Source organism: Phyllosticta citriasiana, assembly GCF_038021145.1.
Source record: "Phyllosticta citriasiana strain CBS 120426 chromosome Unknown IWZ02scaffold_13, whole genome shotgun sequence".
In the NCBI taxonomy this organism is placed as follows: Eukaryota; Fungi; Ascomycota; class Dothideomycetes; order Botryosphaeriales; family Phyllostictaceae; genus Phyllosticta; species Phyllosticta citriasiana.
The window spans coordinates 878,540-892,384 of NW_027117290.1; the positions used below are offsets into that span (position 1 = coordinate 878,540).

General features: G+C 55.6%; 6 protein-coding genes across 6 annotated transcripts; 2 read left to right on the forward strand and 4 right to left on the reverse strand.

Moving 5' to 3' along the window:
- Positions 1-42: 42 nt before the first annotated feature.
- On the reverse strand, positions 43-1,197 carry IWZ02DRAFT_460428 (ribosome maturation protein). Its single transcript, XM_066768154.1, has 3 exons — positions 823-1,197; positions 524-647; positions 43-466 (listed from the first exon to the last, which is right to left on the reverse strand). Exons 1-3 carry the CDS (start codon positions 984-986, stop codon positions 410-412), a joined length of 345 nt encoding a protein of 114 aa, XP_066619787.1. The 5' UTR covers positions 987-1,197; the 3' UTR covers positions 43-409.
- Positions 1,198-1,835: 638 nt separating this feature from the next.
- On the reverse strand, positions 1,836-5,504 carry IWZ02DRAFT_493465 (uncharacterized protein; the record flags this gene model as incomplete). The annotated part of the gene is made up of 6 exons (XM_066769934.1): positions 1,836-3,154; positions 3,215-3,449; positions 3,499-3,717; positions 3,762-3,968; positions 4,017-4,376; positions 4,425-5,504. 6 exons carry the CDS (start codon positions 5,502-5,504, stop codon positions 1,836-1,838), a joined length of 3,420 nt encoding a protein of 1,139 aa, XP_066619788.1.
- Positions 5,505-6,297: 793 nt separating this feature from the next.
- IWZ02DRAFT_383984 (26S proteasome non-ATPase-like protein regulatory subunit 9) lies at positions 6,298-7,138 on the forward strand (the record flags this gene model as incomplete). The annotated part of the gene is made up of 4 exons (XM_066765306.1): positions 6,298-6,441; positions 6,496-6,568; positions 6,627-6,955; positions 7,016-7,138. The coding sequence occupies 4 exons, from the start codon at positions 6,298-6,300 to the stop codon at positions 7,136-7,138; spliced, it is 669 nt and encodes a 222-aa protein (XP_066619789.1).
- Positions 7,139-7,735: 597 nt separating this feature from the next.
- Positions 7,736-8,668, forward strand: IWZ02DRAFT_471551 (GTP-binding nuclear protein GSP1/Ran; the record flags this gene model as incomplete). The annotated part of the gene is made up of 5 exons (XM_066768883.1): positions 7,736-7,801; positions 7,921-8,013; positions 8,072-8,225; positions 8,278-8,483; positions 8,537-8,668. 5 exons carry the CDS (start codon positions 7,736-7,738, stop codon positions 8,666-8,668), a joined length of 651 nt encoding a protein of 216 aa, XP_066619790.1.
- A 1,551-nt stretch (positions 8,669-10,219) lies between these two features.
- On the reverse strand, positions 10,220-12,338 carry IWZ02DRAFT_508047 (amidase signature domain-containing protein; the record flags this gene model as incomplete). The annotated part of the gene is made up of 3 exons (XM_066770434.1): positions 10,220-11,493; positions 11,549-12,129; positions 12,190-12,338. 3 exons carry the CDS (start codon positions 12,336-12,338, stop codon positions 10,367-10,369), a joined length of 1,857 nt encoding a protein of 618 aa, XP_066619791.1. The 3' UTR covers positions 10,220-10,366.
- Positions 12,339-12,576: 238 nt separating this feature from the next.
- IWZ02DRAFT_460439 (uncharacterized protein) lies at positions 12,577-13,392 on the reverse strand. The gene has a single exon (XM_066768155.1). The coding sequence runs from the start codon at positions 13,281-13,283 to the stop codon at positions 12,849-12,851; it is 435 nt and encodes a 144-aa protein (XP_066619792.1). The 5' UTR covers positions 13,284-13,392; the 3' UTR covers positions 12,577-12,848.
- Between the last annotated feature and the right edge of the window lie 453 nt (positions 13,393-13,845).

Consider the following 13,845-nt stretch of genomic DNA (forward strand, 5'->3'; position numbering starts at 1 on the left):
AGGAAGCAGAATCACGCAAGCAAGCGATGGGAAGCCCGGACAGTTGTTTGTCGTAGACATCGTGTCATTCATTTCCGTCACATCTCCTCAAGAGAGACGACTCCCGACATTATACGGCATAGCTATGTAAGAGAGGTAGGTAGTAGTAGGTGGTATCTCCGACCCTAAGGTTGGTTTGCCAGGGCGCTTCAACTCAGGCCTAGCAAAGCTTTCGAATCGAAAAGAACAACATATGGCGGACTACCATGCCTTGTCCTTAATACCAAGAAACCACGCCTGTCGTGGTGGTGTTGTCGTGAGAAGGAATTGGATGCAGCTGACCCGCGTGATGACACTCTTTTTTTGTTTGGGTATATGCATCGTCAAAACCAGTGTCCGCTGCTGCTCAGCTGAGCTCGATTGAGCCCGCTTAGTGTGCGACGCGGGGGCCATCGGCGACGTTCCGGTCTCCGTTGCGAGCCGAGTTCTGGTGAGGTTGTTAGATTCTGTGGTGGAAGTTGGGAGAGACTGTGGTGGAGCCCACCTCGGTGGCCTGGACGTCACCCTTCTCCAGGATCTGGATCACGACATCCTCGTCCTTGGACGTGCCGAACTCGTTCTCCAGTGCGGCCTTTGATGCACCGTCGAGGACGCCCTGGGCACCGTGCCTGTAGACAGCCGAGTTAGCATAAGACGCCTTCACCATGAGGATGGATAATAGCAAAAGATTATGCTAGCTCCTCAAGGATGGTATCGATGTGGGCGGATCCGACAATTCCATGAGAGCAAACAGCAAGGTAGGGATGTGTGTCGCGTGACTGAAGAGTTATTGGGGAAGCTTACTTGTGGGTGACGAAGACCTTCCAGCCGCTAACGACCTGGGCGAGAGGAATGCTCTTGTCGTTCTTCCAGTTCTGAACAGCCTGGATGTCGTCGACGAAGATGATGAAGTCTTCCTCCTTGCCCTGGTAGTGGACCTTGGTCTGGGTGTCGTTGCCGCGAGTCATTGTGTCGAGAGTGTAAATTGGAAGGGTTGTGCGATAGGAGGTTGACGTATGTGAGACGATTAGAGCTTCGAGAGTCTTTGTGGTGGTGTGGTTGAAGAGAGACGGAGGCCAAGGTTGAGAACAGCGGCGGGGTGGTTTTGTACCTTCGCATCTGGGCTGGCAGCTACGTCATGAGCGCACAGGCCCGGCGACCCCACGCTGCCGTCTAGACGGTGGTCCCCGCCGATCTGCTTCTGGGCTTCAGTTTCGATGCTCTTCCAAGACGACACTGCGGCATCACGTCAACGCCCTGTATGTGAGCCAGTCTAAAATTGTATTCTGCTCGCTATGGATATCTTCCTGTTCATGCTGCCAAGTGCCGGCTCCGTCTTCCGTCCTCTTCTAGTCCAAATGCTGCCACTGTCTAGCCGCCGTCCCAATAGAAAACGAAGCCGAAGAAGAGCGACCAAACAAACTCCGCAGTCCCAAACAAACACCGTCCTCAATCATGTCCCTGAGTGTTCGGGTACCTTGCATGACGATGATCCCTCTCTCCAAATCCATTGACTTCCCAAGAGAAACGCACAAACGCCTGGGCCACCTGTGCCCTGAACCCACCAGCCACGGCTCCACAACCAACAAGTTTGCGTCAACTGCAAAAGCAAGCACCAAGTTCCAAAACGAAGCTCCACTTCGACCTCTCCTGAACTGTTGCCAATGATATCATACCTCAACACGTCAGCGTCGCTCCCTCTCCCTTGGCCTCTGTCAGCTTTGTCTTGTACCACCCCCTGTGAGATTTCCGCACGCAGCTCTCACGTCGCACGACCCTGCGACGCGACCGCTCGCGTTTCGCCAAGCACACCGCCATCAAACGCGACGCGATGGCGAGCGCGACGGTGTCGTGTTGGCGCGAATTGAAGCCAAGACGCCCTTGGGCGACTCGCTGCGATGTGCCCAGAACTTGAACAACCTGGTGCGTGGCTTGACGTTGATGGATTTCTTCCTTGATGGCGTCGCTCCAGGCGAACTTGGCAGCGACGTCAACGCTTCGTCGTCCTGTTCGTTGCACTGCGGCAGCTTGACTTCCAGCTTTGGTGTCGCAGCAGGCCCAGCTGCCGTGGCCGGTCGTTCATATGCATTTGCCAGCAGAGGCGAGCTAGACATTGTTGGCATTGACAATTTCCTTCGCAGCTTTGTTTCCCTTGAGCCGTCGCGTGTAGAAGGCGTTCGAGCTTGACCCAGTGACGGCATTGAAATCTTCTTCGACAAGCCAGAATGAGGTGACGGTCGCGGAGACGGCGAGTTGCTCATCCCGCGAGGCAGAGTACCTGGCCCAACAATGCCGTCGCTCTCCCTGTCCGAAAGATTGGCGCGATTGCCCTTCCTCCTTGCCCTGTTGTTTGGCGTCACGAGCTCAAAGTCGGCCGGCAAAAATTGATCCGGCGCACTGTGGAAGTCTACTTTGATGCATGGCGGTGCTGGAGAGGCTGATTTGGACAGCGTACCCGAAGGAGATCTCCTCCTTGATTTCCAGGGGTCATCTTTGCGCAGTTGGCTGAGACTGTTGTAACTGCCCGAGCGCTTGGATGAAAAGTTGCTCGCAATGCTCGCCATGCTGAGCTTTCTCATGACAGAATTGGCCGAGGCTCGGATTGGATTCTCCGCTCTTCGTGTTCCCATACCAGGATACGGGATGCTCTCTTTGGTCCACACATCGCTGATGACCGTTTCCAGACGGATTCGCTCGCCGCGACGGGGCGCGAGCGTGGGAGTGAGAGTATTCGAGGTCATTGTAGACTGAGAACGACCCACTGGAAGCGAGCTGGTGGATTGTGTAACGTCTGGTCTCTTCTGTGCTTGGGTGTTTTTAATAATGACTTGTTGCAAGTGCATCTTTGGCCCAACAGTTGCAGCGCGACGAAGGGCCATCTTCCGAGTGAGGCTGTCTGGAGTTCCAAAACTTGCGCCAAGGCATTTCAACTCGACTGAGAGGGACGAGAAAAGATCTTGCATGCAGCTCCTACCCTCAACGATGTCGCTGTTTTCCGCAGAAACGTGTGACCGCAGCGTCTTCTTCCAAATCATTTCTTCCTCTGCTGAGCATGCACTGAGAATCACTTCGTAAAACCGGTTGCTAGACTCAAAGATGAGCTTCCACGTGAATGGTGCCGTATGGCACTGAAGGCCTGGTGCAGTCATGTCAGTGAGACAATCCCAGTACAATCCTCTCAAAGTAGGATTCTTACCTCGACCGTTGTCAGACCTTTCGATGCTGCCATTTCCAAGGGCAATCATGGCAAAGACATTGTAGGTGGAGTAAGACTTGTCCGTTTGCGCCAAAATGAGGCAAGACCTGAACAACATGCAAATCATGTACTTGCCGTGAATGCGCGGATCGTTGGTCTGGTATGTAACGTGTAAAACACCACACAAGACGACGTGGCCGAGCAGTCTGGTCAACACAACGCGAGGAATAGGTTGCTACAGCACAGTCAGCAGCTTCGTATATTGGCTGGGCCAAGTCTCTTACATCTTGCGCAAAGACCAGTCGGTCTTGGAGAAGCCAAGTTGTTTCGATAAGCTTCCTCCTGAGCGGGTCGTCTTTTGCATTGTTGATCTCCTGATTCGCGTCCTTGAGGCGAAAGTGGACTTTCTCGAGCTCGGCGTGTGCAACAGGGTCGTCAGCAACAGGAGTGTGCTTCATAAGGTCCGCAAAGAACAATGGGTATTTCGAAGTGCGCTGAATAGGCTAAAGCCGGAGTTAGAACTTGTCTCCTTAATGAAGTGGTTGACACTTGCCTTGATCATCAGATCTGCCAGAGTCAGGCCTTTCCGACAACTAGCATCTCTCTTGTTTGCTGAGACTAGCATGCTCGATAGGGCTTCGATGCCTCTCTCGTAGGTCTGCCATGCCGGTATGGCACGATGACTGGCTTCCAACTCGTTGTTGACCGATTCAAACTGGGCACTGTATTCTTCATACGCGAAGAACCGTCTCATCTGTCGTCGCGTCAATGATAGCTCTAGACCATGGAAGGATATACTTACGAGTTGGTCAAAAAGTCTGGCGATCTGTGCAACAGTCTCCGTATCCGCAGTTACACCCAATGGTGTTGGCTCTTCTGGCTTGCATATATCCAGGGAATGCCGTTGGTGTGATCGACGATTGATGGCGATTCCAGAAGCTCTGTGTGGGAGGCCATCAATACTGTGCCAGCGAGTGTGGCGTGGCCTTGGTCGATGCTCGGCAGCGCTGTCATCCTGGGTGAATTCAGAATTCGGGATTATGCGGTGAAGCTCTCCAAGGAGATCCTCATGCAGCTGCACAAGCTGTGAAACATTGCGATGGATCGACATGCGCGTCTGCGGTGAGACCGAGGGGACCGACGCGAGCACCGTCAAGTACACCTGTATCTGTTAACCCTGCCCCCTACGCATGCAAAATCTTGTCCTCACATTTGACAACACTTTCAGGTCCCCAATGTAACCCTCCTCTGAAGATATAATCTCTTCAAGGATGCGCCGACGTTGCTTGGCTCTCTCCCATGCGCGCTCATCCATGACAGGGATGATTGACTGGTATGCCGTGTCGCGTACAGATCGAGCGTCGGTGATACTGCTGCCGCGGTGGTCATCTCTTCCTCTGCTGTACCTCGTCCCTAGGCGGCTGAGTGGCGCAATGCTAGTGCTCGCCAAAGTGACGGATGCTGACTTGACAGCCGTGACAAAAGCCATGGACGATGCCAGCGATGACGACTTTTTGTGTCCGGACCTGGATCTTGCCTCATGTTCAGTTCTAATCCTCGATAGCTCTGCAGGAAAGTCGTCCACTGGCAAATGTTCTGATCGGGGCTTGTGACCTTTGGCTGGATTCTTGTTGCGGCGCCTTAGCGTGCTGACCCATCTCTTGAAGGGCGTCGCTTTTGTCTCGGGTTCATCCTCTTCAACGACAACATCATCATCTGATTCTTCATCTATCACCGGCGCAGAGAACGAGTCTGTTGGATCCTCGGGTGTTTCCAGTATGCTCGAAGCGGAGCTGAAGAACGCGTCTCGATCGTCCGTGGGCGAATCTCCAGATTCTGAAGCGGAATTGGGATCCTCGTGGAATGTAGGAACCGGCGAAGGGCATTTCTCGGACGGTCTATCGACGTGAATGGAAAGGGCGGTCTGTTCAAACGAGGTCCGTCGAGGGTCCGGGGAGGGAGGGAGCGGAATGTTGGAGACCCATGAGATCTTTTCTGGCACGCACTCTAGGGACGAGTGAAGGGAAGGACATGAAGACAGCTCATTGATCAAGTCTAGCAATGAGCGTGAAGCGACGTTTGGGGGATTGTTCTCGTTTGGTCTGAGCCATGGGCCGTTTTGCGCCGAGGCAAAAGAGATAAGGGAGGTAGCTGATACGTTGCTAGGTTTACAACGTCGGACAGTGTTGGCGGAGTCGTGAGACAGCGGGGACGGCGAGCGTAGGTATGGGGTCTCGCTGAACGAGCGCTTGAGTGGGCTATGCGAGGGCACCGAGAGGACGTATGCCATGACTGGAATCAACAAGTCATGGACGCAGCGGGGACAAGGACGACGACGGCGACAACGACAAGGACGAGAGAGAGGACGCGGAGAATATGAGAGGGCGTAGCGGTCATGGCACGCAGTAGGAGTAGTGGTGGGAGGAAAGGGCCAGCATAGGTTGCGTTGCCTAAGGTAGGCAGGCAGGAACCGATGGAACAAGTCGACAGTTACAAGCAAGAGTAGGTTTGTATGTTGGAGTTGGGCCGCGACTGCTTGACCACTCTCCCTCTCGTTCTAGTAAACGGGCCGCAATCGGCCCAGTGCTGCACCAGGAATGCAAGCAGCAATGTGGATGGATTCTAGAAGTGAGTCCCATGGCCTTGGATAGGGCCGTTGTGTTAGTGCAACCACAGGTGAGACGTCAGGCGGGGAGGGGCTCTGGCGAGATGCGATGCGTTGTAGGATGCCGTGCCGTTGTGACTACGCGGCCTACACTGGCACTAGGCGTCGCAGTATGCAAAGGCCACGGCATTTCCGTTGTTGACGTTGTCCAAGCCAAGTGAGTATGTCAGAAGGAACATGGAGACAGACGTGAGGTCGGAGGCGAACAAGGGATCCCGATGGCATTCCCGGATGAACCCGGCTCCCGCGCACGTCGTCTTCCCCGCCACCAACACATCCACCTCGCCGCGTCAATCTCGCTGTTGGCCGCTTTCGTCACTGCCGTCGACGCGTTGGCCGTGCGTTTGACCTGTCCTTGCGCAACCCGACGCAACGCAACAGAACCCATACCTCGCCCTCTTATTCCATGGGTCTCCCGATGGACGACATCCACACGCCCACTGTGTCGACCAACGGCGCCTCGAATGGACTATCGAAGCAGGATCTGTCCCTTGGCGACCTCATTGCCGAAAAGCAGCGCGTCGAGGGCGAGCTGTCAGCGCTAAGCTCCGTTCTAGACTCGGTGCGCCGCCTTTTTTCCCAAGCACCGTATATAGCTGACTCTGGCCGTCTGCAGCACGGCGTCAACATGCGCACGAGCCTGACCACCTTTGATGGATATCCGCGAGATGACATTGACGTAGCCCAAGGTGCGTGAGAAGCCCGTGTGCCAGGGCGGTTGCCAGTCTAACATGCAGATGTCGGCAGTGCGCATTACGCGGGCGCGCATCATCCATCTTCAAAATGATCTCAAGGAGTTGATGGGCAAGATTGAGATCGGCCTGCACGCCCACCACGCCGCATTGAGAGAAGCAGCGGCTGCTCAGGGTGCTGCAGGAACTTCGGCCTCGACCAGGGCCGACCAAGATGCTGCTCTTCAAGCTCCTTTTGCCAAGGTCAATAGCGTTGTGCCAGAAAGTCCCGCGGATGCAGCAGGGCTGAAGGCCGGCGACAAGATTGTCAAGTTTGGAAACGTGAACTGGATGAACCATGAGAAGCTGAGCAAAGTGGCAGAGGCAGTATCGCAGAGCGAAGGGGTAAGCAGGCTCGATGAAAACCAGACTGTGAATTGGCGTGGAGTGCTGACAAAGTCGCAGCGGCCGTTGACGCTTCAGGTGTCGCGAGAGGGAGCGTCTCCAGAGCTGATGAGCCTACAGTTGACTCCCAGGCGGAATTGGGGCGGGAGAGGGCTGCTGGGCTGTCACTTGCTGCCGCTGTAGGTAGACGGTGGATTGACGATGCATGGGCATGGCGCTGGGTGGCGGTCATGGGCTTCGTGGCGCAAGCGGGTGGAAGGAATGGTCAGGGTAGGCATAAAAACTGGCGTTGGGAGGCATGGGTGTTTTATAGGTGGGTGGGTGGGTGGTTTGTTGTGCAATTCATCAAGACACGAGAGGGGCGATGGAGGCCTGAGGTGGACGAGAGTTGATTGCACCAGACGCGATGCGCTGCCTTGCCAACTCACTCAGCGTGGCCGACGGGACGGTGTATCTGAGTCTTGGCGGAATTTTTTGAATCACGTGCCGGCCGCGCTAGCTGACTGCAAACCAAGGCAGATCATAACCGTCTTCACAACAAATCTTGCCCAACTCACACCCACTGCTCCCTGACATCTCGCCCCACGACCATCTTTGACACCCCGGGGTTCCATCCAACGTCTTCTCCCAAACCGTGAGCCTGCAACCTCCCGCCTCACGCTCGCTTAGTCGACCGGCTGCCTGCGCTGAAGAAGAAACCCACACTAACCCACCCCGCCTTCTCAGTTCCAAACAACCGACACCCATTTACTACATCCCCGCTATCGATCACAAAACACCATGGCTGAGGGTCAAGCTCCCCCTACCTTCAAGCTCGTCCTTGTCGGCGATGGTGGTACGGGAAAGGCAAGTGCAAGAATTTACTCCCGCCGAGCGCCATGCTTCACGCCGCCGTGGCGTCACGATCCAGCGACCGCCTTTCAAAGCTTTTTACAAATCATCATCACTAACCTCTCACCTCGCAGACCACCTTCGTCAAGCGCCACTTGACTGGAGAATTCGAGAAGAAGTACATTGCCACGCTTGGTGTCGAGGTCCACCCGCTCGGCTTCACCACCGTACGTCGTCCCCTCGTCCGATACCCATCGTCGAACGCGCACTCACACAGATCGACAGAACCTTGGCGCCATCCAGTTTGACGTCTGGGACACTGCTGGCCAAGAGAAGTTCGGTGGTCTTCGCGATGGCTACTACATCAACGGCCAGTGTGGTATCATCATGTTCGATGTCACTTCCCGCATCACCTACAAGAACGTCCCCAACTGGCACCGTAAGAATTTCACTCCAGCGACTCAAAAGGCACAAAATCTGACTGGTCCTAGGTGATCTCGTCCGCGTTTGCGAGAACATCCCCATCGTTCTTTGCGGCAACAAGGTCGACGTGAAGGAGCGCAAGGTCAAGGCCAAGACCATCACGTTCCACCGCAAGAAGAACCTGCAGTACTACGACATCTCGGCCAAGTCCAACTACAACTTTGAGAAGCCCTTCCTGTGGCTCGCCAGGAAGCTCGTCGGCAACCAGTCTCTGGTACGTGCCTCTGATTCATTCGCCTAGAAAATTACTAATGCTCGATGCTCCAGGAGTTTGTTGCCGCCCCCGCCCTTGCTCCTCCCGAGGTGCAGGTCGACCAGGCCGTTCTCGAGCAATACCAGAAGGAGATGGAGGCTGCCTCCAACATGCCTCTGCCCGACGAGGAGGACGCGGACCTATAAAATGGTTAAATTGGTTGGGGCTTGTCATGTGGACAGGAGCCGGAAGTTTTTACGACCGATTGGGCTTAATGCTATGATATCAGGGATAGCATTCGGCCGCTACGACATCACAGAAAGGCAGCGACTCGATGTATGGGATTGATTGCTAGCGATTTTCAAATTAGACGGTCGAGGCAGGCGACACGAACACAGACACATACACACACACAACACGGGCCCCGTCGAACCTGATCTTCGGCTTGCCTCTCTCTCGCTTCCTGAGCCGGGGCAAGTTTTGCATGTCTGCTGCTTCCTCTTCTTTCTCACTTTTTGGACCCGGCCTCTCAACAGCAGTCCAAAAGGAAGAAGAGCCCGGCGCGCGTGGAGCATCTTGAAAGTAGGTAGCCAAAACTAGACCCACAACGCTTGCAGCAATTCAGATATCACGTGCTGCGCCAACCTTACTCGGTTCCTTCGCTTTCCAATTGACTATTAGTACTTGTCGTTTTCCACATGTCCAATTCTCTACATCTCCGTATCGTCATTCGGCCTTTTGATTACTTTCTCTCCAGTCACATTCCTACTGTCCAATTTGGAAAGCCAAGCCTTGCCGTCCGCTCCCTCCGTCGCTGCTGCTCCTACGGTACCCACATTCCCTCTACCAAGCAGGTCACTCATTAACGTGCTGGCCACCTTGGTAGCTAAGACGCGAAGCAGCCCTTTGTGACTACAAACGTATGCCTGCATGCGCAATTCCCGTCTTCCCGTCTCAAAGAGCTACTACCATGAGTTCCTCCATTCCTCTCTTTGTTTCTTTCTCTCTTTCTTTGTTTCTTCCTTTCTTTCCTTCATCAAACAAAGACTCTTCAAAAATTCCTTCCGACACTTTTGAGCCGCGCCGCCGTTTCAGATGGGTTGGCAATCATGAACGCGTTTGGTTGTTCTGGCCTGCCGGGTACATTACATTACCTTGCCTTGCCTTGCCGATTCTTGAGTCGACGCGGTTTGTTTGCTGTTTTGGTTGTTTTGGTTGGTTGATTGATTGATACTTGACTGCGGCCTCTGCGGCCTCGTGCATGTTTCCGCCTACCTTCTTTCCATCCATCCATAATTGATGCTTGATGGTACATAGATCGATGGGAAACAGGGAAACAGGGAGACAAAGTGCGTTTGAGCATGACGACGGACAGGAGACGCTTTGTGGGTGTTCGTTGACTTGCTTGCTTGCTTACTTGCTTGCCACACTTCGTCTCCTCGTGATGCTTTTTCTTTTTCTTTTTCTTTTTCTTTTTTTTTTTCCTTTTTTCCAGGAGATGAGTGAGGAGCAACAAAGACGGAAAACACGGTAGTTTCCGTGTCCTTATCTGTCTTTCTCCGAAAGATGCTAATGTGAAGGACGCAATGTCTTGTGTGAGGGGGCATCATGCTGCGTAGACACAGTTGAGTTACTGGGAGAGGTTGGTGTAGGGGAAACTCGTGAGACACGGGCACGTGAGGGGGGGAAATTTCTAAACAGTAAGATATCCCCGCTCCTGATGTCAAGTCCACTGCGTAGACCAATGTATGTGTCAATGACTCTTGTAGATATCCCAAAACCGTTGAGGACAGTAAGAGGCCCAAAAAATTCGGAAATCCTGAACAAGAAACGACTCTCAGAGCCAAACCAGATAGAAACCAAAGAATCGTCCAAAATCACACCAATTCAACGACGAACGAGGCTTACGACTTGCTCGTAATCTCACTCGCACCCTCGCTCTCAGCGCTGGCCGTCTTCTCCGCAGCCAGCGCCAACACATCGACCCACTTGTCAGGCCTGCGGCGGCCACCCTTCAAGCCGCCATTCAACCAGGCCTCGACATCGTAGCCGAGGGCGATGCAGCCCTCCTCGTCGCCCCACTCGCCCATGGCCATGAGGCCAACGGGGACGGGGCCGTCGCCGTCGACGGGATCCGCGTAGCCAACGGGCGCCTGGATGGCCGGGCAGCCGGTGAAGTTGGCGAGCCACACGTACTCCATGCTGCGGATGGAGCGGTTGCCGTCCGAGACGCCGTAGGCAAGGTCGGCGGTTCCGCCGCTGATGTGCCAGCCGGCGTTGGGCGTCGTGGGCGTGACGATGAGCAGGCCCGGGTGCGCGCGATACAGGTGCGCCAGGTGCTGCATGAGGAGGTTGCGCAGCTTCTGCGCGGCCAGAAAGTCGATTCCCGACGCGTGCGCGCCTACCGACAGCAGGATCTTGTTGGGCGCCGTCAGTCCCGCCAGCGACGGCGTGCCGGACCCGATTTCGGCCAGGATGGTCAGCGCGTGCGCCGACTGTCCTGCTGCCAGGTTCGGCAGCGAGATGTCGATGACGCTGTAGCCCTGCGTCTGCACGAGGTGGTCCAGCGCCGCTTTGCAGCGCTCCTTGACGGGCGCGTCGGCCCGGTCGAACCACGGCTTGCAGATGCCGAGCACCTTCGGACGAGACGCGCGCAGGTTGATCGAGGTTGGAGGAGGGGGAAAGCGCGCAGATGTTGGGTTGAGGCGGTCGGGTTGCGCAAGCGTGCGGTAGCCGATTTCGAGGTCTGCCATGTTAGCTGCCATGGGCCCAATGACGCCAGTGCTCTTGGCTAGACTGCTCGTAGGACGCAGTGACACTCTCCCGTGGCTCGTCTTGATGCCGAATACGCCGCAGTATTGCGACGGAATTCGGATGGAGCCTCCTCCGTCAGCCCCCAGCGCCAACGGCATCAGTCCAGAGCCCACAGCGTAGCCTGAACCCCCTGACGAGCCGCCGGTGTAGTAGTGAGGGTTGTAGGGATTCAGGGGGGTGCCGCAGTTGGGATTGTTGTTTGTCGTATCCAAGCCCACTGCAAGTCCTGGTTAGCTCCCACGCGTCTGCCTGGAGTCTTGGGAAATTCGTACACTCATGCATGTTCGTCTTCCCAAAAATGACAGCGCCCTCCTCTTCCCATTGCGTCACGCAAAACGACGTTGCATCCTCCTTATTCGTATAGTCGTGGGTCGTGCCAATGCTCTTCCTATGTCCAGCCAGGTCAACCTCGTCCTTGACTGTCACGGGCACGCCATCGAGCAGACCCAGCGGCTTGCCTTCCTTGTAACGCTGCGTCGACGCGGCTGCGGCCGCCAATATCAAGTCCGGCCTCACCTCGAGCCACGCAGTCGAATGTTCCGAACGGTTTTCGACGTCTCGCCGTATCAGAGGCAGCAAGACCTCAGCCACGCTGGTGGGGGTAACCTTGCCAGTCTTGTACGCCTCGTGGTAGTCGTAAACGGTGTAGAAGCGGCCGTCAGCGTCAGCGGCAGGGACCCGCGGCGCGTCGGCTGGCGTCGCGGGTTGAGAGTTGGATGCGTTGGTCGAAGGGACGGGGATGACGGTGGGATTGTAGCGCGGCTCAACGTCGTTAAGCTCGGAGCTGTCACGCAGTCGCCCGAAGCCAGTGTTCTTCCAGAGGAATTCTTGCACAATGCCAAGCGACGAGATCCTGTAGCAATGTCGTCAGTCGATAATGTGGTGTGAGGGATTTGACAGGGGCGCGGCTCACAATGAGGCTCCATAGTACAGCGGGAGGCCGCGGACCACAGGATTCTTTGGCTCGTCCGGCTGCTCGTACGGCTTGTTTGTCGCCTTGGGTTCGGGATAGTTGTAGGCGGTGGGTTCGGTAAAGGGGGCATTCTCTTCCTGTCCTGACATTCTGACGGTGTTGGATCCAAACGCAATGACGTCGAGTTAGGACTGCGGGTGGGAGCGCGAATGTGTGGAGCTGGGGCTGGAGGTCAAATACGACCAGGGCTCAAGTGGTGAGCAGAGCTTCCTGGTTTCAGCAGCGATGCAGTCAAACTCGAGCTGTGTCCAACAACGGGATTCCGCGGATTAGGCATTGGTTATCACGACAAAAACCGGGAGAAGCGGAATCTCCACAAGGAAGCACTCACATGACAGCCACGGGGCATCTAGCGTGCGAAAGAGAAATGGGATTGAGAACGTGCCCGTCCGAACGCCTCGCCGGCTCAAGACCTCGGCCCAAAGCAGAAAACGGCCATGTCTTTTTGTGTGTCATGGGTGCAGATGCTGGATGACTTCCGTTCCTTGCGCCGAACCCCTCCGCTAACCGCTTTCCTCCGCTGCCGCCAAGGAACCTTAACCCGCGGACCCTTCCGCTCTTCGTTGGCCCATTTCGGTCATGGTACTGCTCCCTCTCCCTCAAGTTGCTGTCGCTGTTGGTGGAGATGCTCCTGGTGCCGCCGCCGCCGCTGCAACTGGAGCAGGCTCGTCGAACAAAGCCCAAACCTCGCGGATCTTGCCGTCTTCGAACTGGTAAAAAGCGTGCTCCGAGAAGGCGACCTTTTCCCCCGTGGGCTTTTTGCCGTTGAGTTCGGCGATGGGCGTGCAGTTGAAGTTGATGCGGGCGGCGACTTGGTCGTCGTTGGCGACGAGCAGGTGGACATCGAAGAAGAGGTCTGGGGCGGCCGTGATGCTCGAGGCAATCATGGCGCCGTATTCGCTGCGAGACATGCGGCGGCCATTGTGCGTCACCTCGTCGTGGACATAGTCGTTGAGGTCCAGATCCTCGGTCTTTTTGGCGTTGAGTTGGCTGATATAGCGCCGGTAATGTTGTTCGAGCTGATCAGAGTCCATCGGAGGGAGTCTTTGAGGAGGGAGAGGCGTGACTGACTTGCGGACGAGGATCAGCCAGAGCAGCAGGAGCGGGTGGTTGGCTGCTATTTGAGCTCCCGTCACGTCAGGTGGAGACAAGACGAGACAAGACGAGACCAGACCAGACCAGACCAGACCAGGACCAGACCAGACCACTGTACTGGCTGGAACAGCAGATCATGGTGCTTCAATTGCTTGGCCGCCTTCTGTCGAGCAGTCGGTGCAGGTGGTGCTGCAGCTGCACACGTCAACTCTCTCTGCTGCTTCCTACCTTGGTTCGTTTCGGGCCACCACACCAAACCACCAAACACTACTGTACATACACTGTTTGGCCAGGCGACGATGCCCATGTACCTGCACTCAGCTGTACCCTGTCCGCCTGGTCACAAAACACGAACGCTCAAAAAGCTTGGCCGTCATTTGAAATGTAAACACACGCAACATCCTGGACTTTCGCAGAGCCATGACCGGAATTCGGGTCGACCAACAAGTCCTCTGCCTCGTTTGCATGCTGCCATGGACATTCGCAACTCACCACCACCAG